Here is a 26,812-nt window from a genome sequence, read left to right as displayed (position 1 = left end):
CAGCAGGCTAAGCTGTTGCGTAAGATGCCCGCATCCCATACAGAACCACGCCTTGAGTCCTGGCTGCTCCATCTCCAATCCAGCTCCCTGCTAATGCTCCTGGGAAGGCAGCAGAAGATGGCTCAAGTATTTGGGACCCCTGCCACCAGCATGGGAGACCCAGATAGAGCTCCAGGCCCCTGGCTTTGGCCCGTACCAGCCATGGCCATTGAAGCTATTTGAGGAATAAACCAGACATGGAAGGTTTCTCTCTGTCACCCTGTCTTTCAAATAAATAAATTTTAGGGAAAAAAAAGGGATAAATTGGATTATAATTGTTTTGAACGCCACCTGACTGAAATCAACGTATATAAGTCCCAAAATTTCATAACTAAGTTCTCTATTTGGTAAATTACATAATAATAAATGATTAATTTTCTAATGACAGCAGTATCTTATCTCTGTGAGCTCTTCAAATACCCCAAATCAAACTTTCTTGATATTGATTTGAAAAGTCTGTCTAGAATATTCCCAGTAATCTATTAAGTCAAGTTTTCAATTCTGCAAGTATTTCAATGACGTATTTATTTCAAATATTTCGTAAGTGGCATATTGCCCAATTTAAGTCTTTATAAAGGTTTCACATGTACACAGGAAGTTGGGGTATAATGGGTTAAATGGGGGGAATAACTAGAATAAAAAGACACGTGTTCCACTCATACACACATACCACACACAAACTGAAGAAAGCAGAGTGGCATTAAATTGACAAAAAAAAAAAAAAAAAAAACAAAACAAAACAAAACAAAAAAAACAAAACACCAAAAAACCCGGAGCCCACACGTGAGCACTGCCGCGTGACCCTGACCCTGCAGATGGCAGAGGTGGGACTTGGCGGAAGCCTCAGATGGGCTGTGCGGTCCGCTCGCGTCCAGATGGCGGTTCTAAAGGATGGTGGTGTCCTCAACTGAGGTGGCCTTTGCTGAATATAAACCACACGCTGGCTGCCCGCTTCCTCCTCATTAGCAAGAGAATCTCCTCCTCCGCTGGCCCAGGGATTTACAGACACCATTAAACTGAGGTTGAGTTTTAGGTGAAGTGAAAAAGCAAATAACACAGTTCAAGGAGTCTTGAAGAAAGCCTGGTTGGAACTACTGTGCTAAACTCACACATGATTATTGACAGGTCACATTAGTCATGAAAAACGTGGTTAGTTCAGTTTAAATACCTGCCCTGCTTATGATGTGTGAATTCTGCACACAAGTGTGTAGGTAGCAGTTACCTAAAAGGAATTTTTGGTTACTGTTTAAAAACCTCATTCACTTACGTACTGGGGGAAGGTTTCTGATAAGATCTCCTACTCACGACAAAGGCTTCTAAAAATATTTTAATATTTTATTGCTCAGCAATAAGGAATCATGAAAAATTCAGGGGAAGTTCGGTTTGGAAAGGGAATGAGAGAATGAATTTCACAGCCCATTATTACACCCTCCCAGAACACTTCTCCTTGCCATGGGCTGCTGCTTTAAGACTTTACAGAAGCACTTTTCATGGGACAGTTCTTCCAGCCAGAGGCCCTCCCAGGTGAGCCGTGGAGGGAAACTCCCCAGGTCAGCCACTGGGCCGGAGGCCTCACAGCGACAGCACTGCCTGGGCAGAAACTGGTCTCAGAGAATCAGAACGCAGGCCACCTTCCTGAACCTGGGGCTCCACTCAGTTTGGCTCCTGACACCCCGCTGCGTGGTGCTCTCTGCTCCGTCTACTTTACTCCCTCCTACAGCCTAGTCTGCGGATAGCTTCCCTGACTTCACTCCCGAGTGCGTGCGGATGACCCTGAATTATCCCCAAACACTCCATTTTCTCCTTCTGTCATGGCTGTCTGCCACCTTTTCATCCATTGCCACCCCATCCCCCATTTATCACCTGCAGCAAGCTCCTCCCCAACCACCTGAACAAAGAACAAGAGAGGAGTGTGCTGAGAAAAAGCAAAGCCACTCCCTGCAGAATCTGTGGGCTGCAGAGTGACAAGAGTTGTCAAGAACAAGATCTTCTATCCTCTCCGGGTCCAGGCTGGAAAGGACATCCCATGTCCTTACATCCAGGGGCTTTCTGCTGCCTACACCCTTCTGGGACGTGGGAGCCCCGAGGTCTCCGACTGCTTGGAAAGTGTGCCTTGGGAGTCACAGCCTGTAGGCAAAGCAATAAGTCTAGCAATGTGTCTGAGTACTCAACAGTCTCATTAAAGTGACGAGGTGTCAAGAGACTCCTAATAATGCTTTTGTCCCCTATGGTTTGATGAGAAAAGAAATATGGACTTCATGGTTATTTTAGCAATATATCCAAAATGTTACATGTCACTCCTTTAACCTAAAAATGCTTCAACAGCTCTCTGCAAAGCAGCCCATGCTTCTAAGCATGCCACATGAGGCCCTCGTTCCCTATGTCTGTGGTCTGTTCTAACAATGGCCTGTGAACTATTCATGAACCCCTGCCTTTGCCCCCCCCCCCAGACAAGTCACTTAAGCTGGACCACCCACGCAGCACCCCGTCTTCACTTGGCTGAAATCCCCTCTCATCTCTTTAACCTCTGTTCAGGAACCCCCACCCCATCCAACCCCAATGTTGTCATGCATCCTGTGCAAACCTAATGAGAGAACTGGCATAAGGATGCATCTGAACTGTTAAATCTTAGTGGGAGGGGGCAGGCCTTACTGTTTTCTGTGCTGCCAACCAGTCTACACTGAACAAATGAAACATCAACCCGTACATTCTTCCACGATACTGAACTTCAGAAATATAATCTAATAAGAAATGCTCCACTGTTCTCTCTCTCTCTTTTTTCTTTTTTTTGACAGGCAGAGTTAGACAGTGAGAGAGAGAGACAGAGAGAAAGGTCTTCCTTTTGCCGTTGGTTCACCCTCCAATGGCCGCTGTGGCTGGTGCACTGCGCTGATCCGATGGCAGGAGCCAGGTACTTATCCTGGTCTCCCATGGGGTGCAGGGCCCAAGCACTTGGGCCATTCTCCACTGCACTCCCTGGCCACAGCAGAGAGCTGAACTGGAAGAGGAGCAACTGGGACAGAATCTGGCGGTCCAACCGGGACTAGAACCCAGTGTGCTGGCGCCGCTAGGTGGAGGATTAGCCTAGTGAGCCGCGGCGCCGGCCCCACTGTTCTCTCCTGATCCCACGCACTCTGCGATCCTGAGCCTCCACCCTACCCACACCAGGACCCTCTGGAACCTCCTCTCAGGCAGACCCACCTGATTGCCCTGCATCTCAGCTTCTGTCCTCTGAGGTCAGCTTCCTCATTCCAAGCCCGTGCGCAGGAGACAGGCTTGGAGCCTCCTCTTGAACCCTCGACTTCCCCTGCTTCCACTCTTGCTCCTCCCTCAGGGATGCCACCACCTCAGGACTCTACTTGCCCTGTCCCGCTCTCCCTCACCAGAGCCCAAACTGCCTCTCCTCTCTTCCTGACCCTCCTCCTCTGTTCTGCCACTCTCTCCTCCTGGGTGCAAAAGGATGGTGTAAAGGCTAGCAGAATGTTGACTGCTGTGGAAAGCCCCTTCGCTGGGACATTCCAAACTCCTAAGACAATGCACTATAACTTCTCCAAGGAGCCTCTCTCTCATCTTCTGCCCACCTTAGAGTGCATGTGGCACCCTACACCTCCCCCAATAAGCAGCTTCGTAGAGGACTCTGCCTGCTGTTCAAATGCAATGGAGCCTGACTTCAACACCCCCACTGCCGCCCCAACCTTCCCCTCATCTAGGGGAGCTCAACCCCTTCCCGCTTACCACCCCCCTTCTGTCCTCCCTAAAATAAAGTCTTTTCTAACTAGCTGCCTCATCCCCTTCTACGAACCCTGAAATGCTAAACCTAACATAATGGAGTCACATCTTGCACTGCTACTCTGTCTCACATTTAAATTCTCTCGCATGAAGAAAAAAATTTCTGTTCCAGGGGCCAGCACTGTGCTGTAGAGGGTAAAGCCACCCACCGCCTGCAGTGCCGGCATTCCCTATGGGTGCTGGTTCGAGTCCCGGCTGCTGCTCTTCCGATCCAGCTCTCTGCTGAGGCCTGGGAAAGCAGGAGAAGATGGCCCAAGTCCTTGGGCCCCTGTACCCGTGTGGGAGACCCAAAAGAAGCTCCTGGCTTTGGATCGAAACAGTTACGACCACTGTGACCAAATGGGGAGTGAACCAGTGGATGCAGACCTCTATCTGCCTCTCAAATAAATAAATACATTTAAAAAAGAGAAAAAAAATCTCTGTTTCAGCAATCTCCAGTAATATATTTGGCAGAGCTAACAAAGAAAAACTCAAGGACAGTGGTAAGCCCTGAGCAACTTCGCTCCTAAGCATGCTCCAGGCCTAGCCTTCTTCTATCTGTTCCCCTGCCTTGTCGAGTGGCAGCCAAAATCTCTTCGCTAATAATAGAAACTGTCTTGTTGTTCTCTCCTGTAATGTTTGGTTTTGTGTTAAACATGTGCTCAAACTGTATGACTATATCAAAAATTTATTAAGAGCTCTGTTTTAATTGGCTTACTCTTGTGTTAGATATTCAAGAGATATTCCAACTACATGCACTCTTAGAATTTATGGAAGACATAGGACCTTTCGGTAAATGTTTTCATAAGTTATTTGATAGTTAAAATCGTTTGCTAAGTTTTCACTTAATATTAAGTTATTGACAGTAAGTGATCTGGGAAGCCTGCCTTGTTCCCTCATTTCTCCTCTATTCTCTTCAAGATGTGAAAAATGATTCTGTTCTGAAGAACTCTCCATCAAAATGTAGAGTTGGATCTTTAGACTTTATATCAGACAGTTTGGATAAGGTGGTCTTAATGTTTGATATTACATAGAAGGACATAGCTTTCCTCATGGGCACCAAATCTAAGAACAAAGGGCATAGAACATAGAGAAGACAGAATATGAACTTGTAGCCAGTCTGCATTTATTGCAGGAAAATAAACTTGCAGAGGGCGACCAACTGCTAGTGTGTACATAGACCAGACACATGGCAGAGGGCCCAGACCCCAGCAGGCTGGGCCTTTTTATATCTTAGGTGGGCTAGGGATGGGGGTGGGGGCAGTAGGTAGAGGGGAGCTTCTCCATACAGGTTTTCCAAGTTTGGCCCCTCCATGGGCTTCCAAACCTGGGGAAGAGTGCAGATGATAGGGAGAGCAACAATAGGGTGTGAGAATGAGTTGGTCTCTTGAAAGAAGTCAGGCGTAACAAGAACCCAAAATGGCTGAGCCTTATGTCCTTATTCCATCATAGTTCTAGTCTTAACTTTTTTCCCTTTTTTTTTTCTTTTGGTTTGTTTGAAAGGCAGGGAGATAGAGAGTTCCCCTCTTCTGGTTCACTTCTCAAATGCCCACCATGGCCCAGCTGAGGCTGGAGCCGGGAGCTAGGGACTCAAGCCAGGCTTCCAGGGGGCACGGATGCGGCTATCTGAGCCATCATCTGCTGTCTCCCGGGTGCACAGGAGCAGGAAGCTGGAATCAGGAGCGAAGCACTCTGCTGTGGGCTGCAGGCCTCCTAAGTTACAATTCAACAGCTAACCAGCAATTGCATATCACTATATATGTGTACAACTGACCACATTTCCTACCACTGTCAGAAGAACAAGAGTGAAGCAATGCTAAGACCACTATTTCACAAGGTATGTTCTGTAAGCACTGAGCTCCTTAGATAGTCACACTGCTAACAACAGTAGCTTCAAATCAACAAATAATTATGGAGCACTTACTGTTCTCAGGTGCAATGCCAAGAGAGAACATAAAGAGTTTTCACTTACAAATGGATTGTGTCATAGAAGCTTTCCACAAGGCAGATGTTTGTAATAGGAAACACATTTTCACAAACAAGCAAATAATGAGAATTAAGATTCTCAGACTAACAAATAAAAGCCTATTTAAGTCTAATGCAGCTAAAATATATGGTAATTCATAAGGACCATAAAAGAAAAATATCTTACAAGACTGGCTATGAGAAAAAAGAAATCAATATAATAAAGAAATAGCTTCTATTGATTTAGTTTAAATAAATGTGCTTAATGGAAAGTAATCTAAACATTTACTGCATCCAAGCATGTATTACCTCATTGAATTTTCAGATCAAACCAATTAAATATATATTATTGTTATTTAAATATTGAGGACATTTAGGCTTAAAAAGGGTAAGTTAACTTGTTCCATATTATGTCAATACTTTATTTTAAAGCAGTAGTATCTATTACTTGTTTTTGTTTGTTTAATTTATTTGAAAGGTAGAGAGCAATATCTTCTAGCCACTGGTTCACTCCCCAGATACGTGCAACAGGTAGGGCTGAGACAAGCTAGAGCTGGGAACTGGGAATCAGGAACCCCAGCTGAGTCCCCCATGTGGGTAGCAGAGACTCAAGTATTGAACCTGCTGCCTCTCAGAGTGTGCACTGACAGGAAACCGAATCAGAAGTGGAGGCAGGATTTGAACCCAGGCGCTCTGATATGGGATGAGGGGTCCCAAGCAGAAGCTCAACTTGCTGTGCTACAATGCCAGTCATTGCGCTGTTATGTTCATGCTGCTACATGTTAAGACTGTGCAATTCCATCTCCCCACATGGGATTCTAGTTGCACAGACCCTGAGACCTCACCCTTCCCCTTCACATCACTGGTAGAGAGATGCCAAGGGCAGCAACTGGCCATGATGGACTCCCACACTCGTAATCTCCCTCTTGAGCTGTGGGTGTTACTACCATGACTTCTATGGCCAAAGTTAGGGTGGCTTTTTTTCTTTGGGTTCACAAAATGAAAAGATAAAGAGTTAACGGGTGGGGTAGAAAAATTAGAATTTCCTAACCCAATCAGGTTAGTGCTGGAAGACAAAATGATAAAAAGAACTTGGACAGGAAGTATACATATGAGGAGACTTCAGAAATCTCTTTGGAAAATGGAATTAACAGGTTTATTTTGGTGCCAAAAAATTGAAATTTATGCATCTTTTTTTCACAATACACATTTTCCATGAAGTTATTGAATATCCCTATATTTGTGTGAAATCTTACTCAAAATGAATTTGGTAACTTGTAAACAATGTTTTCAACACACACACATGCAAGCAGTTTCTATTTTAAAGTTCCAGAAATGGATAACAGCTAGCCCAACAGAGACACACACAAAAGATGGGAAAGGTACTGTCTGTTCTGCCCCAGGTAATTCACTAAGCAAGGGCCAAGTGTATATCAGTTTCACATTGTGGGGACATTTATATGACCTTGAGGTGCCATTAACTATTCATTTATTTATTTATTTGAAAGAGTTACACAGAGAGAGAGAGAGAGAGAGGTCTTCCATATGCTGATTCACTCCCAGATTGGCCACCACAGCTAGAGCTGCGCCAATCCCACGTCTCCCACGTGGGTCCAGGGGCCAAGGACTTGGGCCATCTTCCACTGCTTTCCCAGGCCATAGCAGAAAGCTGGATAGGAAGTGGAGCAGCTGGGACTCACATCAGGACCAATATAGGATGCCAGCACTGTAGGCAGCAGCTTTACCCACTACGCCAGAGCGCCAGCCCCAAGGTGCCATTAATTTTGAACTCCAGACCCCTCTGAGGCCCTAAGGAGATGACTTTTTTTTTTTTTTTTTAACCAAGAGCATTGGTATGGAAGAGCTTTCTGAGTGCTGTCCTGCCTCAGTGGCTAAACTTTGTCCCACTGAATCCTTTAAGCCAAAGTCCTCTCTCTACAGGATTGTGGAAACACACTACCATGGTCTCACCTCTTCTGGCCCCCAGTGGTTTCCTTTAAAGACCCCACACATCAGTTACCTCCTCAAAAGTATGAGCATTTATCATAACAGATTCACTTTTTTTTTGGACAGGTAGAGTTATAGACAGAGAGAGAGACAGAGAGAAAGGTCTTCCTTCTGTTGGTTCGCCCCTCAAATGGATCCGAAGCCAGGAGCCAGGTGCTTCCTCCTGGTCTCCCATGTGGGTGCAGGGGCCCAAGCACTTGGGCCATCCTCCACTGCATTCCCGGGACACAGCAGAGAGCAGGACTGGAAGAGGAACAACTGGGACTAGAACCGGCGCCCATATGGGATGTCAGCGCCCCAGGCAGAGGACTAACCAAGTGAGCCATGGTGCCGGCCCCAACAGACCCACCTCTGAGTGATTTGGAGGCACTTGAGGCTATCTTAGCTTGCTGTATACTAGTTCTCATCAAATGTTTTTGGACAGGGCTTATTATTTTTTAGACTCCATTTTAGAAAAATTTAATAAGACAACAACAACAAAAAAGATGCCTTTTCAGGCATTAATTATTTTAATCTTATTGAACAAGAAAGCAGGCCTTCTCTCTTTACTGACTCATTTGAATTACAAAAGTAAAACATTCTCATTATAGTAATTCACACAATACAAAATCATGAAAAATGAAATTATTACTTTTTTCTTCCCCTTCTTCCAAACAGAACACTGCTAACAATCTGGTATACATTCCTCCATATTATCATATTTAAATATATCTGAGCATACAGTTGAAAATGTAAAATAATAATAATCATTATTCTATAACTTTTTTGTCTCTTAACAGTATGTATCCTGGGGCTGGTACTGTGCCGTAGTGGGTAAAGCCACTGACTGCAGTGCCAGCAGCCCATGTGGGCGCTGGTTTGAGTTCTGGCTGCTCCGCTTCTGATCCAGCTCTCTGCTATGGCCTGAGAAGGTAGAAGAAGATGGCCCAAGCCATTGAGCCTCTGTACTGGCGTGGGAGACCCGGAAGAAGCTCCTGGCTCTTGGCTTCAGATCACCTGAGCTCTGGCTGTTGCGGCCATCTGGGGTATGAACCAGCAGATGGAAGACCTCTCTTTCTCTGCCTCTGCCTCTCTCTCTCTCTGTAACTCTGCCTTTCAAATAAATAAATAAATAAATAAATAAATAAATCTTTAAAAAAAAAGTATATATCCTATAAATATCCCTTTTGGTTACTTTAACTTAAAAGAAAGACAATTCATTAACTTGCTACACAAATGAGAGGTGAAATTAACAAGCCATGTGACTTCACCCTCCCCTGTACTAGATTCCACACCATAGGATGTGTCTCTCTCAGGTCTTCTCTAAGAACAACTTGACCAAGACTATGCTTAGCCAGATCCTGTAACACAATCCACTATATTTATCATGAGAACTTATTTTTTTCTAAATTGTGATTAGCTTATATAGTTATCTGAGAAAGTTTAAATAATTCTCAAAGTAGTTCATTATACTTTCCACAGTTTTTGCTTAGTCAACAAGATACTAATTTCCAAAATAGCACATCCATATCAAATGTCTTTATCTCTAGTGCTTTGGGAAGTGGCTGTCACATGGAAAGAACTCAAATCTGTATCGAATATGGGAATAAAACAGTAAAGGGGTGGCTGGTGTTGTGGTACAGCAGGTTAAGCAGGTGCTTGTGACACTGGCATCTCGTACTGGAGCGGGTTCGAGTCCCAGATGCTCCACTTGCAATCAGTGCTTGCTAACGCACTTAAGAAAGTAGTGGATGACAGGCCAAGTGCCGAGGCCCTGCCACCCGGATGGAGTTCTGGGTTCCTGGCTTAAACCAGGCCCATCCTGAGTTGCCGCAGCCACTGGGAGAGTGAACCAGAAGAAAGAAGATCTCTTTCTCTCTCTGCCTCTCCCTATCTCTCTCTCTATTACTCTGCATTTCAAATCAGCAACTCTAACTGAAAGCAGTAAAGTGGAGAGGCAGGCATTTGGTACAGTGGTTAAGTTGCTTGCCTATTTTTTTTAAAGATTTATTTATTTGAAAATAAAATCAGAATGAGAGAGAGAGAGAGAGAGAGGGAAAGACACGGAGGGATCTTCCGTCCACTGCTTCACTCCCCAAACGGCAGCAATAGCCAGTGCTGAGCTAGGCTGACGTCAGAAGCCACAGCTGCTTCTGGGTCTCCCAAACACTTGGGCCATCTTCCACTGCTTTTCCCAGGCCAAGAGCAGGGAGCTGCATTGGAAGTGGAGCAGCTGGGACACGAACAGACACCCACACGGGATGCTGGTGTTGCAGGCGGTAGCTTTGCCCGCTACACCCAGACACCAGCCCCAGGCTGCTCGCCTCAGCGCCGCACAGCTTTAAGCACCATCTCATGCTGGTGACTTTCAGATCACCTTTCCCAGCCCTGCCTTATCCCCAAAACTCCAGACTAATGGAACCTCTGCTTGGATATTAAGACAACACAGATCGTATTTCTCCATAAACCTGCCTCCCTCACCCACCGGTTTTCTCCATCCCAGGAAACTGCCCTACCCTCCACACAATCACTGCGGCCAGGACCGCAGGTGCCAGTCTTGATTCCTTTTTCTTTCACCCCACACATCTAACCTGCCTTGACGTCCTGTTGGTTCTACTTACAACACCTGCCCTCAGAGCACCTGCTCTCCACTTACACGACCACTGAGCTTTTCCCCAGACTGGTGTATCTCCGGCTTGGATTACGCAAGAATTTCAAAGACATCTCCCAGATTCCACTGCTGGCTTGTACAATCAGTCTGTGACACAGTAGCAGGGTGATCTTCTAAAATCACAAGTCAGGCACATAACTCCACAGCCTAAAACCTTTTCCCAGTGCACCTAGTATTAAAAGCTTACCATTACACTTGGTCGAAAACCCAAGTCACTTATCTTTGCTTGAAACTTCTCATGAAACCTGCCCCCAGCCCATTTCTGATTCACCTTGTACCCCAGCCACCTCCATCCGTCCCAAAAGGATCGTACAGGACCTCTGTGCCCCGAATGCTCCCACCCCGAGTATTGGCATATTGGGTTGTTTCTCATTGTTTAAGGATTAGTTTTCTGAGTTTTTTTTTTTTTTTAAATGTCATCTCCTCAGAAAAGGCTTCCTAAAGCAATCAATCACAATGTTTACAGACGCAATATATGTATATTTTTACCCTTTGACCCAGTAATCAACATATGGGAATCCACCCTAAAGAAACCCTGGCAAGGATAAGAAAGAGACAAACAGATGTTATATGCTTCCTGTTGGAAGAATACAATACCACTGATGAAACAGTTTTGAACTATAAACACACATGCACGAACATACACCACCCCCTTGATGGCATCAGCCTTCCCTGATCCAACTACACAGCCAACAAAGTCTAAAATGGGAACTAGCCAGGATAAGTGAGCTGTTTTCTATAACAAAATAAATTACAAGCTGGGAGGACCACACACGAAGGAGGAATTGATATATTAGAGGAAATATGAAGGAGAAATAATACAAGTTCAGTGTTTGCTCCTAGTTTAGATTCTGACTCAAAAATAGTTTAAATGAAGAGAAATACTTGGTAAAATGTGAAACCTCTATGTTCCAATGATTAAATGCTTTAGGCACGAGCCTGGTACTCTAGAGAACAGTTTAAAATGAGTGTGTACTTTTAGGTTTACACGGAAATATTTGTGGGTGAATCACTTAACGTTGGAGATTTGCTTCATGGTTACGAGCCAAGAAAATGGGTATATGGATATTACTGAAACAACACTGGACACGTGTTGGTAATTTTGAAGGTGAGTGACAGATGGAGGTGCAGAAGCCAGTCTCAACCTCAGTATATGTTTGAAATTTTCCATCATAGAAGTTTAAAAGACACAAATTATTCATAATACTTTAAAACATTTATCAACATATTAACGTTCCTATATAGTTTTCCCAAAAGATGTACTTATTTGAGACCCAGAGTGACGATGGTGGGGGAGGGGGGAGAGAGGGAGAGAGGGAGAGAGGGAGAAAGTGGGGGGGAGAGAGGGAGATTTTCTATACTCTGGTTCACATCTCAAATACCTGTAACAGCCAGGGGTAGCAGCGGTAGGCCAGGTTAAAGCCAGGAGCAAGGAATTCAATCCAGGCCTCCCATGTAGGTGGCAGAAACCCAAATACTTGGGCCAACATCTGCTGCCTCCCAAGTGCATTAGCAGGGATCTGGGAAGCTGGATTGGAAGCGGAGGCAGGACTCCATCCCAGGAACTCTGATAGGGGATTTGGGCATCCCAAGTGGCAGTTTAATTCTCTATGACACAAAGCCCACCCCACCATACAGTTCTTAATCACTTGTTTTGCATTGCTGTCTACCTCCCAATAAAACATTACCTTCACTTCGATGAAGTCAGGATTCCCCAGGCTCACGAGCTCAGCATAGGCCTGCAGTTCATCCAGATTCCAGGCTTTGACCAGCGTCAGTCTGTATACAGTCCGTTGTTGCTGAAATGAAAGAAAACCCAACTTTGTTTTTGTCTTGGAGAAAGTCACCTATTAACATCTTCAGCGGATGCTCAGGCATTGTCAACCCACAGAGAACCCACAGTTGAACCCACCATGAATATCCACAAATTGAAGTTTAACTTTGGAGAGAGGTGAAAGTGTACCAACAATGCAGTAAGACTCCTGAAGGCACAGATAGTGACTTATTTCTCTTCTCTACCTCGTATCATCCAACACTGTTAGGCACCCACAGGTTCCTGATAGACTCACAATGAACTCAATTTCGGAAGGAACTGTGAATCGGCTGAAGAGTTTTAGGCTATGGAAAATATTTCAGGTAAGCTTTAGGCTTTCAGGTAATGACATTCTACTTGGTAATGACAAGAATTATTAATTACTCTCATCTTCTCTTTCTCATTATTTAATGATCTCCTGGCATTTCTTGATGGCAAAAAAGTCACAGTTAGGGGCTGTCAATGTTGCCATTAATTTACTATATATCAAGAAGCACTGGCTTTCTGAAAAGCAATTAGTCAATCATCGTGAAAGCCTTGGATTGCTTGTGCACTTTGGCTTTGTATGTAGCTCACGTCTAGGACCCAAAACAAACGATTGAACACTCAAAGACTTATTGAAAAATCTCAGAAAAACATTATTAACAACAAAGCATTATTAATCATAAAATCCAAAGTACTCAGCTCCCCTTAAGTGGGGACAGGGTCTGTGACTTGCCTGTAACCAGCAGAACATGGATAAGACAATGAGACACAGGTGGCTACCTATGTGTATTCAATGACACATGATGTCTCTGTACCAAGTTCCCAGTAGTGCCCAAGCTGCCACAACACAAACCACTTACAAAGCAAGGCTCACAATGTGACGCAAGATGTGAACAAAATCATGTCAGTTTCTTTAATGTTTATACCGGAAAACTTCCATAATTAATAAAATGAAGGAATATTGAGATCATTAATGAAGAAAAGGTAAGAGATGTTCAGTGAAGAGTATTAAGCAGCCTCACTGGAAAATGGTGCTTTCCAAGCCTACTTGCTCAGAAACTGTGTACTCAAAGTCTCTTTAAAAATACAGGATGGGGGTGGGCATGGGGGCACGGCTGGTGAAGTTGCCGCTTGGGACACTCGCATCTCATATCAGAGTGAATGCCTCTGCTTCCAACCCAGCTGATTGCTAACGTTCACCCTGGGAGGCAGTAGATGACAAAGACTTGGGTTCCTGCCACTCAAGAGGAGAGACCTTCTGGCTTTGGCCCAAGCAGGCTCTTGTGGGCATTTGGGAATGAATCAGCAGATGGAAGTGTCCTCCCCCACACCATTCTCTTTCTTTCTCTCTTGTTCTATCTTTCAAATGAATAAGTAAATATAAATAAATAAATAAATAAATGCCCAACTTAGGCCTTGAATTACAAATATTTTTAAAAAGATTTCAAATGCAGTATATAATGCAAGGAAATACAGAACTTCTCCAATGCCCAAACCTAACAAAAACAGCAGAAAACTGTAGACTAGTGTCACTTGTACTTAAACAGTAAAAAATCTCATAGCAATTTTAGTAAGTAAGTTTCAGCACTGGGTTAAAAATTCTAGAAGGCAAAAATGATTCAGAATTAGGCTGTCTAGTAATACAATTCATCACAGGAATAACTCAACACAGAAAAACCATCTAATCATCATAAATACTTACAGGCATCTGACTTAATTTAAATCATCCCTGTTTTAATTCAAAAGTTCAAATACACATTCTCAGTGTAAAGGAAAACACTCTCCAATCAATAGTTAATGTCATACTTAGCAGTTAAAAAATTAGAAACAGTCCCACTTAGACAAACAGAAGAACATCCACTCTTTTTCCCTTCCTTCTTCTTCTTCTTCTTTTTTTTTTTTTTTTAACACTTTCCTACAAGCTGTTAACAAAGCAATTATGCCAGAACAAGAATTACTGGAGCAGACAAAAAATAACTTATGATAAATAACATAACTGGCTTCTTGGACATCCAAGAGATTCAAATACTACAAAAAGTCAATTAAAGCAAAGTGGCCAGATTAACAACATTCCTAACATGGAGTAGGGGGTTACACGCAAACTTTGGGGGCTATATTGAACCTAAGAACCTGTACCTCTCTGTTCTGCATTTCCACCAGTATAAAACCCATCTTACATAGGATTAAAAGTGATACGTAGCTATGAGAATGAAGTCTGGCAGCAGTTAAGTCATACAAAGTATTAGCTATTATACACCAGCAACGATGATTACAAAATACAAGGCAAAGAAAATTCTACTTATAAAATACATCTAGAAAATATCTAGTGATTACTTTGTAAAAGAACATGCAGGTTGGTGAATAAAATACACCTTTCTGAGAGACCAAGACAAAAACTTGTCTATGTGGAGAGCAATGATGGATTTAGAAATATAACGGTATTGCAAGGAACAATAAAGACAATAGCAGGAGTTAGCAGTTAGTTAGCACTTACTAGGTGCCAGTTGTTGTTATACAGTGCTCTGTATCTTAGCAAAGATTCTAATGTTTGTCTAATCTTTATAACAAATCTTACAAAATAGATTGGAATGTCATCTGCATATACAGATAAGAAAGGCCAGGAGTCGTTAAGTAACTTGCCCAGAGTTACACAGCTGGAAAGCATCAATGCAGGAGTGCCAACCCAAGCAGTATCTATCTATCTATCTATCTATCTATCTATCTATCTATCTATCTATCTATCTATCTCCATCCATAAATCCTCTCCATGATCAGGAGTAAGAATCCAGGCAGGGCTCGCTCTCATTTCCCCAAGCCTTTAACAGTCATGACGTAAAGCACACGAAGAGAAATGTGCACAAAACATGAATGGATAGTTCATAAATACCCGCCACCCAGATGTCCTCCTGCTTATTCCACTCTCTACTCCTACCTAAAGACACCTAATATCCCAACTTACACATGGGAGTTTGTTCTTTTGCCTGTGTTTAAAATTTATACAGATGGAACAGCCACTTATTTTGGTTAGGCTTCTACCATCAACATCGTGTTTGTAAAACTCACCCATGTTACATATGTTACTCATGTATGTAGGCATTTGTTTATATTCTTTTGTTATCTAGTATTTCCTGGCATGAATATATAACAATTTACTCAACTACTGCCTGTTGGTAGACATCTGTATTACCTCTGGGGTTTAGCTATTAAAAAAAAATAAAAAAATCTCACAAAACTGCTGTTAATAACATTAGTTTAGTTCTGCTTGTTAAAAGACATCACATGAAATGCTATTGTGACATATATTCTTTTGTGTCTGACTGCTTTCAATGAATCTGATGTTTGTGGGAGTCAGTTAGGACTGTTCTGTGTAGCTGTAAATACATTTTTATTGCCACTTAGTACTCCATTGTGCGAATATAATGATAGTGAAGGACTCTTTGGCCCCCCAACCCCTGCCTCACTTTGCATCCCTTACAAAATGACACTGCTGTATGTGTTACTGCACTACTGTCCGGATGCACAAGTGCACATGTTTTCTAAATATACCTAAGTATGGACACAATGCCTCCCAGGATGCACATGTGTTGTGGTCAACTTTACCAGAAGTTGCAAACTGATTTCAGAAGTGGCTTTTTTATCCTCCTACCTGCAGTGTATCAGAGTCCTGTTTCTCGTCTTCAACAACACTTAGCGTTGTTAGTCTTTTGCATTTTAGCCACTCTTACACTGTTTTGTTTTCCAGTTACTTGATGACTAATGAAGCTGAGTATGTCTCCAAGTTATTTAGATCACTATATGTGCAAAGTGCTTGTTCAAGTATCTTGAATATTTTTCTAGTGGAATATTTGTCTTTTTCCTACTGATTCTTTTCAAATTCTTATTATTTTCTGGATAGAACAGTTCTGTTATAAATATATTGGAAATATTTTCATCTACTTGGACTTTAATTTTCTCTTCACGACTTCTAATCAACAGATATTCTTGCTTTTAGTATATTCCACTTTATCATTCTTCTCTTTCAAGATTAGGGCTTCCTGTGTCATTTTAAAGAACCTACCCATATATCAGGAGTACAAAGATAATCCCTTATCTAGCTTTTTTCCAGGAGCTTTATAATTTTGTGTTTTACAAGTACGCTTGAAATCCACCAAAGCTGACTTCTGTGTGTGGTACTAATGGGTCAAGTGTATTTTCCATATGGATATTCAATTGTAATAACTATAATAAAAAGAGTGTGTATGCATGTGAGGATCTACTTTTTTCCTCCCTATGCTGTTCCACTAATCTAATTCTTTATCCTTGTCCCAGAATTACACTGTTTTAAACACCTTGCTTTAGAATGAGGTGTGATATCCAACAGAGCTAATGATTCTCCACTAGATGCAACTTTGCACCATAGGAGACATATCTTGAGAAAATTTTTTTTTGGTTTTCACAACTGGAGACTGCTATTGACATCCAGTGGGTGGGCCAAGACCACTGACCAACATCCCACAACGCACAGGACAGTCCTCCCCTCCTTTCCCGACAGAATTATCTGGTCCAAGAGGTCAATGGTGCTGAAGTTGAGAAATCCTATGAGAGGAAGTCCTATTATCCTTCTTCAAGACATTTTTGGCTATTCTTGGTCCTTTGCATGTCCATAACCATTTTATAATCGGCTCACTAACTTCCACAAATAAACACAATCCTTTGTGATTTTGACTTAAAGTGGCACTGAATCTATAATCTGGTATTGTCCTACAGAAATATAATGTGAGTCACAAACGTGAGCCACACAGGTGATTTAAAAATTTTCTAGTGGTCAGATTGAAAAAGTAAAACGTTAGGACTTGGTGCTGTGGCGTAGTAGGTCAGGCCTCCGCCTGCAGTGTCAGCATCCCATGAGGGCACCGGTTCACATGTGCTGGCTGCTCCTCTTCTGATCCAACTCCCTGCTTATGGCGTGGGAAAGCAGTGGGAGATGGCCCAAGTTCTTGGGCCTCTGCACCCACATGGAAGACCTGGAAAAAACTCCTGGCTCCTGATCAGGCCAGCTCTGGCCATTGTGGCTATTTGGGGAGCAAGGCAGCAGATGGAAGACCTTTCTCTTTGTCTCTCCCTCTCTCTGTTAACTCTGCCTCTCAAACAAAGAAAATCCTTTAAAAAAAGTAAAAAGTTTTTTTTTATTTTCAAGATTTTATTTATTTATTTGAGAGGTAGAGTTACAACAGTGAGAGGGATAGTCAGAGAGAAAGGTCTTCCTTCCAATGGTTCACTCCCCAAATGGCTGCAACGGCCAGAGCTGCACCGATCCGAAGCCAGGAGCCAGGAGCTTCTTCCTGGTCTCCCACGTGGGTGCAGGGGCCCAAAGACTTAGGCCATCTTCTACTGCTTTCCCAGGCCACAGCAGAGAGCTGGACTGGAAGAGGAGCAGCTGGGACTAGAGCCAGCACCCATATGGGATGTCGGCACCACAGGCAGAAGATTAACCTACTGCACCATGGTGCCAGCCCCCAAAAAGTAAAAAGTTAGTACAAATTTTTGGCCTTCTGGTGAAGAACAAGTGAAAAAGTAAAAAACTGACAGGAGGACTTAATTTATAAAATATCTTTCAGGGGTGGGCATTTTAATCAGTAAAGGCAGCAGTCAGGATGCTTGTGTCCCAAATCAGATATCTGACTTCCATATCTGGCTTCTGACTCCAGCTTCCTGGCAACAGAGCCTTGGAGGCAACGGCCATTGCTCAGATAATTGGGTTTCTGCTACCCAGGTGGGAGACCAATCGTGTTCCAGGCTCCTGGCTTTGGCCCAGCCCAGCCCCGCCCCGGCTGTTAAGGGAATTTGGGGGGCAAACAGCACGTGGGATCCTCCTCTCTCTGAAAGAAATTTCCTGTATGTAACAACATAACCAAAATGCAAGTGCTGCCATCTCAAGAAGCAATCAATGTCTAAAAACTACCAGGATATTTAATATTCTTTTCTGTAATACTCAATCTTTGAATTCCTACACACAACTCATATTTACAACACGGCTCAATTTGGAGCTGCATTTCAAGTACTGAATTCAATAGACAAATGTGTCCAGCGGCTACCATTATTGAAACCATCAGTTTATGGAGAAATGGTACATTTATAATTCTGGATCTGCCAAAATCATGTCCTTTATTTGGATCATTTAAAATTTCTTAATAGGTTCCAGCATTGTGGCACAGTGGCTGAAGCTGCTGCCTATCACTCCACATGAGTGTAGGTTCAAGTCCCGGCTGCTCCAGTAGAACCAGATGGAGTTCCAGGCTTGTGTGTTTGGTCTAGACCAGCACTGGCTATTGTGGGCATTTGGAGAGTATCTCTGTTTCTCTGCCTTTAAACCAAATAAAAATAAATTATACATATATATTTTTCAAATTCATCCTTTCTGGGTTTCTTATCTGTGTGTGTGTTTTTTTTTTTTTTTTTTTTTTTTTTTTTTTTTTGACAGGCGGAGTGGACAGTGAGAAAGAGAGAGACAGAGAGAACTAGAGAACAGAGAGAAAGGTCTTCCTTTTGCCGTTGGTTCACCCTTCAATGGCTGCTGCAGCCAGCGCACTGTGCTGATCCGAAGGCAGGAGCCAGGTGCTTCTCCTGGTCTCCCACGCAGGTGCAGGGCCCAAGCACTTGGGCCATCCTCCACTGCCCTCCCAGGCCACAGCAGAGAGCTGGCCTGGAAGAGGGGCAACCAGGACAGAATCCGGTGCCCCGACCGGGACTAGAACCCTGTGTGCCGGCGCCGCAAGGCGGAGGATTAGCCTAGTGAGCCACGGCACCGGCCCTTATCTGTGCTTTCTTGTACTGCCTCAATTTTCCATGATAAATGGGTAAAAGTTTTGCAATGGGAAAAACTAGCATATAAAAATATTAACCTGATAAGTGTGATGGTAGTATAGTCATGATATCCCAAGAGTGTGAAGGAGGATTCTGACAAGAGATGGCCCAAGTGTCTGGGTCCCTGTCACCCATGTGGGAGACCCAGATTGGGTTCTTGGCCCCTGGCGTTAGCCTGGCCCAGCCCTGGCTGTTGCTGTGACTTGGAAAGAGGACCAGCAGATAGAGGATTTGTCTGTCTCTCTGCCTTCCAAGTAAACACAAAAACCAATAAATAAAAAATCTTTAAAAACACAAGAAGGAGATGAATTTTCCTCCTAAACAAACAACAACAAGAAAAGAGAGAAAGCACTGGATGACAACTGGGCAGAGGGATGGAGGAAAGCCAGCTAAGCCAGAACCAATGGGAGGAAGCAAGACCTCTGGTGCAAGGCTGAGATCCTCATTCTCCTTGGTTCTGGCACAGAGCTGTCCTCTGCAGGGCTGGCTATGTTATCCTGAAGGCTGGAGAAGACTCTCGATGGACACAATGGCTAAACTTTACTAAAGGTGATTTTTAAAGTAAACATTTATGGTACAGTCTTCAAAACAAGTTTACACTGATGGCAAGGTGTGTTTAGGAATTTAGTTGTGCGTTCAGGGTCCCTGGCCTTTCTCTGTCAAAACTGTTTGTAGTAAATACCTTCACTCAGGGGAGGAGGAGGAGAGCCAGTCAAGTCTGGAGCATGAGCTAGGGATTCAAGTCAATGGCAGAGGGACAAAAAGCCAACTGCAGATTCCAATTTCCAAGTCATTACTGACATACACTGTCAGGAAGAGAAGAGAAGGTAAGGAATAAATATGCAAGAGATGACAAAGAGCAATGCAGGCCTGGTAACTTCTATGCCAGAGGTCAGTCACATGCTACGGCAGGCTGCCTACTGGACCCACTAGCCCAGTGGAACACACGTGGGGCTGGAACAGGGCAGGCCTCCCAGGCAGGGCCGGGAGGTGCTGGGGGGCTGAGCACAGGGAGGCTGCACTGAGTCAGGAACACGCTCTGTTGAGCAGGCGCACGAGAGGCAAGCAAGGCACCATTTTCCATTTTCCCAAGCGTCCTGACACCAGGCTTAAGAGAGGTCAGATTCTCACCCAGGGCAGGAGCATCCCGAAGAAAGGCAAGGAAGGGAGGGCAAAGCTTAGGAAGCACAGTTGGGGCCTCTCCCCGGTGCTACCTTAGGAGCCAATAGTTCCTTCTACAGAGGGAGAGGAGGATAGGGACCGTCCTCAAAGGTGGGAGCAGATCCCAATTCCTTTTTCCAATTTGAGTTAAACATTCTCTGGTAAAGGTATCTTCCCTGGGGAAGAAGAAGTGCAATAACTTTCATGTCTGCCTGTAGTTTCAAGCATGGCTTGTCAGAGGACTATACTTACACAATACTAAAACTGTTCACTGCGGAGCAAGCATTCACTGTGTAAGCCTGGAGGATTTCTGACTATACAGACGACCAGTCAATGATAGAATACAGGTAATGGCGTTAATTTCTTGTTGAATGTGAATTTTCCCTTTGGGGAGCTTGCTCAATGTAACAGTTTCAAAGACTTTATTTAAAATCTGTTTAACATCAGTCAAAGCAGCTCCTAAAGGCGAAAGAAGAAAAGGTGCTGGACTTCAGTTAGATTCAAGAAAAGCGGAAACTGGGTACAGGCGCCATGTGAGAGATGACAGTGGAATTGCCCCTGTGAAGGACACACTGATCACTGTTATGTTACTATCCGTTTTTTTTTTTTTTTTTTTTTTGATAGGCAGAGTTAGAGAGAGAGACAGAGAGAAAGGTCTTCCTTCCGTTGGTTCACCCCCAAAATGGCTGCTATGGCCGGTGTGCTGTGCCAATCCAAAGCCAGGAGCCAGGTGCTTCCTCCTGGTCTCCCATGGGGTGCAGGGCCCAAGCACTTGGGCCATCCTCCACTGCACTCCCGGGCCACAGCAGAGAGCTGGACTGGAAGAGGAGCAACTGGGACTAGAACCTGGCACCCATATGGGATGCTGGTGCCGCAGGTGGAGGATTAACCAAGTGAGCCACGGCGCCAGCCCCATTTTACCATCCATTTTTGTTAAAATAAATTAGGAATACAAACTGGTTTGCATGTGAATTTGAATTAAGCCGACTTTTTCATTTGGAGATTCATTCTACTAGTAAATTTAGTCTATTTTAAATTTTTTCTTATGGTGAGATGCTGCGAACGCAGCGCTGCATCTCATGGAGACAGGAGTGGTGCGATACTGTAGACTGTAGATTTGGAGGGGCAGGCATTTGGTGCAGGGGCTTAGGATGCTGCTCGGGACACCCACGTCCCATACTGGACTGCCTGGTTCTAGTCCCAGCAGCTCCGCCTCTGACCCAGCTTCCTGCTAATGTGTACCCTGGGAGGCAGCATAGGATGACTCAAGTATTTGGGACCCTGCCACGGACATGGGAGATCCATTTGGGAGTTCCAGGCTCCTGGCTTCAACCTGACCCAGCCCTGGGTATGAAGGGCATGTGGGGAGTAAACCAGGCATGGGAGAGCTCACTCTCTCTCTCTCTCTGCCTTTCAAATAAAAAGAAAATGAAAATTAAAATAAATGGAATAGGGGATTCAGTTACTTAATTCAGGCAAACATTTCAGCCACTGTTATCTGTGCCATAGTGAGGTTTGTCAAAATGTCAATAAGTCAGTATATTATGATTTCACATGTTATAATTTCCCTCCAGTAGTGGGCAGGAATCTATGACATGGAGGGAGCTGAGAACTCAAAAGTAGCTTCACTCTGAATGTGCAACTGGAGTGTGTGGCAAGACAGCCAGACATTCAGCTCTAAAGTTTAGGCCAGATCTTTGTGATAAAATTCCAGGTTGGGTTTTAACGTTTGTTTTCTTTGAGAAGAAGGGCACGTGAACTGAAAACTTCAGTCCAAAGCCCAGATGTGAAGTGTAAGCTCTTATGAAAGGAATTTGGGGAGACATGCTATAATTATAAACTAGAAAAGTTCTGAGTAGGTAGGAAGGATGGGTGAAAAGAGGAGAAAATATAAGATGAGACAAGGGGACAGAGTGGCAAAGAGCCAGTGGACTCTGGAGTCTGCATGCAGCAGGTACGCTGTTTGTGCCTCTGGGAAGCCAGAACAGTGTCAACACCTTATTGAACTACTGGAAAAATCCAAAGAGCTAAAGCAAGTAAACCAGGCCTGGCACACAGTGCAATGCAAATAAATTTCAGGTACTGTCATCACGCCCCTCCCCCAGCACTGACTCACTGGTCCATGCAAGAACCAAGAGTCACTGGTTCTCACTATACACCACGTCTAGTTCTAGGCACGGGGGATAAGGCTCAGTACAAAGCAGGGCCCTCTCTCCCGGAATTTACATTCTATTTAGCAAAGGAACAAACCCAGAGACAGAAAAGAGATGAGCAACAATGGTTAACATGGAACCACCAGGCGGAGGTAGAACATACTACTCCTGCATTTTGCACTGTCTCTTCAATCCATGAAAGCCAAAATGAATATGCATACCCAGACACAACACGTGTAATTTTAAAACAATCTGTCACTGATAACCATTGCTTCGAAAAGCAACGGAACAATGAAACAGTTACCACCACTACCAGACATTCAGTAATCTAACAAACACTCTATAGAAACCATACCTCATCTTGGAATGACTTTAATCGACTAAGTTTTATGCTGTTAGGGGAGACAGAACAGATCGTGCCATTATGATAAATTAAATGAGGATGAAAAATTCAAAGTTATAACTTGTGATGCAGCCAAATGAAGCGTTCTTTACAGTCAAAACAGCTGAGCAGGAAAACTGTTGTAGGATGATCCCCAGAACAGATCAATTAACCGACTGATTTAAACCTCATTTAACCACTGAAAATGCAGACGAAGCAACAAAATCAACCAGGAGCTCACACTGTGCTGCACGAATGCTCTGAGACTCAGTGACGGAAATCTGGTCTGGCAGGAAAAGAAATCCTGAAAGGAAACCCATCCAGCACTCACAGTGCCTGCTTCTGGGGAACAGGAAGGAGTAAGAGGCGGGAAGTAAGTCTACTGTTGGCATTTCTTTGAAGACAAACCTAATGGCCGGCGCCGCGGCTCACTAGGCTAATCCTCCACCTTGCAGTGCTGGCACCCCGGGTTCTAGTCCCGGTCGGGGCGCCGGATTCTGTCCTGGTTGCCCCTCTTCCAGGCCAGCTCTCTGCTGTAGCCAGGGAGTGCAATGGAGGATGGCCAAGTGCTTGGGCCCTGCACCCCATGGGAGACCAGGAGAAGCACCTGGCTCCTGCCATCGGGTCAGCGCGGTGCGCTGGCCGCGGTGGCCATTGGAGGGTGAACCAACGGCAAAGGAAGACCTTTTTTTTCTCTCTCTCTCTCTCACTGTCCACTCTGCCTGTCAAAAAACAAAAAACAAAAAACAACAACAAAAAAAACAACACAACAACAACCTAACCATACCTTTAATAGAAAAAGGTATTTTTACAAACTGTAAATCAAACAAAAACCTAACCAAACATATAGCTCAGAAGTATGCTTGATTAAAACGTCGACATATCAGACACCAGAGACTAAGGCAACCTTGATAAAAATGTCTAAGAGATATGAATGGACAATTCAAAGAAAAATGAATGCAAATTGATTTTAAACAGATGAAATGATACTCAATCTCCTTCATAGTAAAAAAAAAATACAAATTAAAGCTACAATGACATACCATTTCTCCACTCTGAGAGAAAAATTCCCCAAATTGACAACACTGTTAGTAAGCTGGTAAGAAAATGGATCCATACATGCTATCAGTGGGAACACAAACAATACAAACCCTGTAGGAGGTTTTTTTTTTTTAAAGAGGTATTTATTTATTCGAAAAAGCACTATACAGTGGAAAATAAGGTTGAGCAGGGTTTTCAGTGCAAAATGTAAGGAGTTTAGAACATTTCACTCTGAATAAACAAAAGGCCTAAATAAACAAAACATCAACAACTCTTCTTAGATGTGAGGTCGCGGGGTCAAGCGCTGCCCCCAGGGGCAGCAGCAGGCTCTGCGGGAATCCTGGCTGCAGCAGAGAGCCTGGAACTGGAACTGACCAGCAGCTGGAGGCCTAGTGTGGGCAAGTTTGAGAGTGAGAAACTCCAGAGGGGCCCAGTCCTTAGGGACCTGCACACGTTTGTGTTTTACTTCCTGGAATTTACCAGGTTCTCATACTGAATTATCAGAGAAAGATCTCACACTTCCCCAGGCGGAAGGGAAAAGAAGCCACTATGAACTATGCAGAGCTTTCTATTTCTTTCCACAGATCCGTCCTCTCTAAAGAAACTATCTAACCAGAGCCTAATCTGCGGAGGCTTGATCAGAGCCTGGCTGAACTAGAAGAGGAACGCTGCACGCAAGTTCCCTCCAGCCATCCAGTCCCACCTATGAGGGGTGAGGGGCTGAGAAGCCTGGCGCAGTTCAGTCCAGAGCACAGGCTCGACACAGCACACAGAGCTGGAGCCCTGTGAGACGAACCACAGGCTGCAGCGCTGCTGTAATGGGCTCTCAGCACTGTAGTGCTATGGTGCAGGGCGAGGGGAACACAACACTAAAGTAATAAAGGCTTAATTACAGCAGTTCCTTTCAACCAGAACATCAAGGCTTTCTGGCAACAAAACATTACAAGACAGACTAAAAGACAAAAAATAAATAAATGAAGTTTGAATAGACTGAACATGCAAGAGAACCCAAGTTGGATATGGCAGGAATACTGGAGACACTACATCAAGAATCTTATTTAAAAACTATGATTAATATGCTAGGGTTTTAAAGGAAAAAGTAGAAAACCAACAAGAACAGATGGCTACTGTAAACAGAAAGATGGAAATTTTAGGAAAAAAATAAAAAAATAAATGCTAGGTATGGAAAACACGGTAACAGAATGATGAATGTCTTTGATGGGATTATTAGTGTATCGACTGAGGAAAGAAATTCTGAGCTGGAAGATATATCAATAGGAACCTCCAAAATTAAAAGAGAAATAAGATTGAAAAATACAGAATAAAATAGCTGGGAATTATGAAACACCTATAAACGGCAAAGCATCTGTGTAATAATTATAGAAGACACAGAACCAATATTTGAAGACTAACGATTGAGAATTTCCCCAATTAATGTCAGACACCAAACCACAGACACAAAGAGAACACCCGGAAGGATAAATGCCAAAAGAACTATACTGAGGTAGCAAATGGAAGATCTCTGGCTCTCTGTTGCTCTTTCCATAGGTAGATAGAGACAGAGAGAAAGGTCTTCCTTCCATTGGTTCACCCCCACAAATGGCCACCATGGCCAGTGCGCTGCGCCGATCCAAAGCCAGGAACCAAGTGCTTCCTCCTGGTCTCCCATGTGGGTACAGGGCCCAAGCATTTGGGCCATCCTCCACTGCCTTCCTGGGCCACAGCAGAGAACTGGACTGGAAGAGGAGCCACCAGGACAGAATCCGGTGCCCCAACCGGGACTAGAACCTGGGGTGCCAGCGCTGCAGGCGGAGGATTAGCCTAGTGAGCCGCGGTGCCAGCCAAGAAGTAGTTCTGAAAGAAGTCATAGAAGAAACATTTTACCTCTAGAGAAGTAGAGATAAAAATTACATCAGCTTCTCAGAAACCATGTAAACATAGACAACATTCAGTGAAATATCAAAAGTACTGAGAGAAATACATCATGATCTAGAACTTGATCATGAACTTGATCTAGAACTATGAAATTATCCTTAAAGGCTGAAAGAGAAATATAAGATTTTCTCAAACAAAAATCAAGAGAATTTGTGGCCAATAAACATGCTTTACAAGAATTGTCAAAAGTTCTTCAGAGATGCTTGGTATGAATCCAGATTCATCTCTCTCTCTTCTAGATAGGACGCTCACTCTCCTATGCATCTTTCTCACTGAATAAAAGCTTAAAATGTTAAAAAAAAAAAGTTCTTCAGAGAGAAAGAAAATGATAAGTCCATATCTCAGATATAAATAGAGAAGGAAAAAAATCACAGAGTGAATGAGGTAAAATAAAAAAACTTTATTTTTTATTTTTAGTTAATTTAACAAGAGATTGTTCAAAATAATAGTAAAGACAAATTTCATTTCATATACTTTGTGTATGTTTATGTGTGTGTGTGTATAAATGTTTAAACATATAATTACATGTAAGTTGGATGAACACAGCAAGGGCATTCAGACAAGAGAGAGGAATTAGGAATACTCTGTCATAAGGTACTTTCACTACTTGTGAAATGGTATATTGTTTTCTGAAAACTGGATTTGGATTAGTCACAAATGTACGTTGCTAACTCTTGGGAAACCACTAAAAGAGGTACCAAAAGAACCATAACTGATATGCTAAGAAAGGAGAGAAAATGGATTTATATAAAATGCTCAAGTAAAACTATGAACGACAGAAAAAAGTGTGAAAGAAAAATGAAAACAAAGAACAACTTACAGACAATACCAGCAAATACAGTAGCTATTAATCCAGCTGTATCAATGACCACCTAAAATGTCAGTGCTTTAATGTGCCAATTAAAAGAATTTACAAAACAAAAGCGGTGGGGGATTTGAAATGAGGAAGAAGAAAGGAAGCAGTGGGCATGTGGCCTGTTGGGACACAGGTCACTGCTGAGACCTCATCCTGTATCAGAGTGATATGGGGACCACAAATGATACAGCAGTTCCTTTCCTACATTTATAGC

At 43.5% G+C, this 26,812-nt stretch overlaps 1 protein-coding gene across 3 annotated transcripts in view; it reads right to left on the bottom strand.

Annotated features, from left to right (window-relative positions):
• LOC100354908 (S-adenosyl-L-methionine-dependent tRNA 4-demethylwyosine synthase TYW1) overlaps nt 1–26,812 on the bottom strand; it is a 210,166-nt gene that overhangs the window by 40,766 nt on the left and 142,588 nt on the right. For all 3 annotated transcript variants that reach the window (XR_011384574.1, XM_070064497.1, XM_070064498.1), the window contains one exon: nt 12,118–12,228. Coding sequence is in view for 2 of the 3 variants with exons in the window: in XM_070064497.1 (XP_069920598.1) it covers nt 12,118–12,228 (111 nt within the window). In the remaining variant the exon portion in view is untranslated. The remainder of the gene's footprint in view (nt 1–12,117; nt 12,229–26,812) is intronic.

Source organism: Oryctolagus cuniculus, chromosome 19 (genome assembly GCF_964237555.1).
Source record: "Oryctolagus cuniculus chromosome 19, mOryCun1.1, whole genome shotgun sequence".
NCBI lineage: Eukaryota > Metazoa > Chordata > Mammalia > Lagomorpha > Leporidae > Oryctolagus > Oryctolagus cuniculus.
The sequence above is the reverse complement of the archived record's forward strand: the minus strand, read 5'-3'. Positions and strand labels throughout refer to the sequence as shown.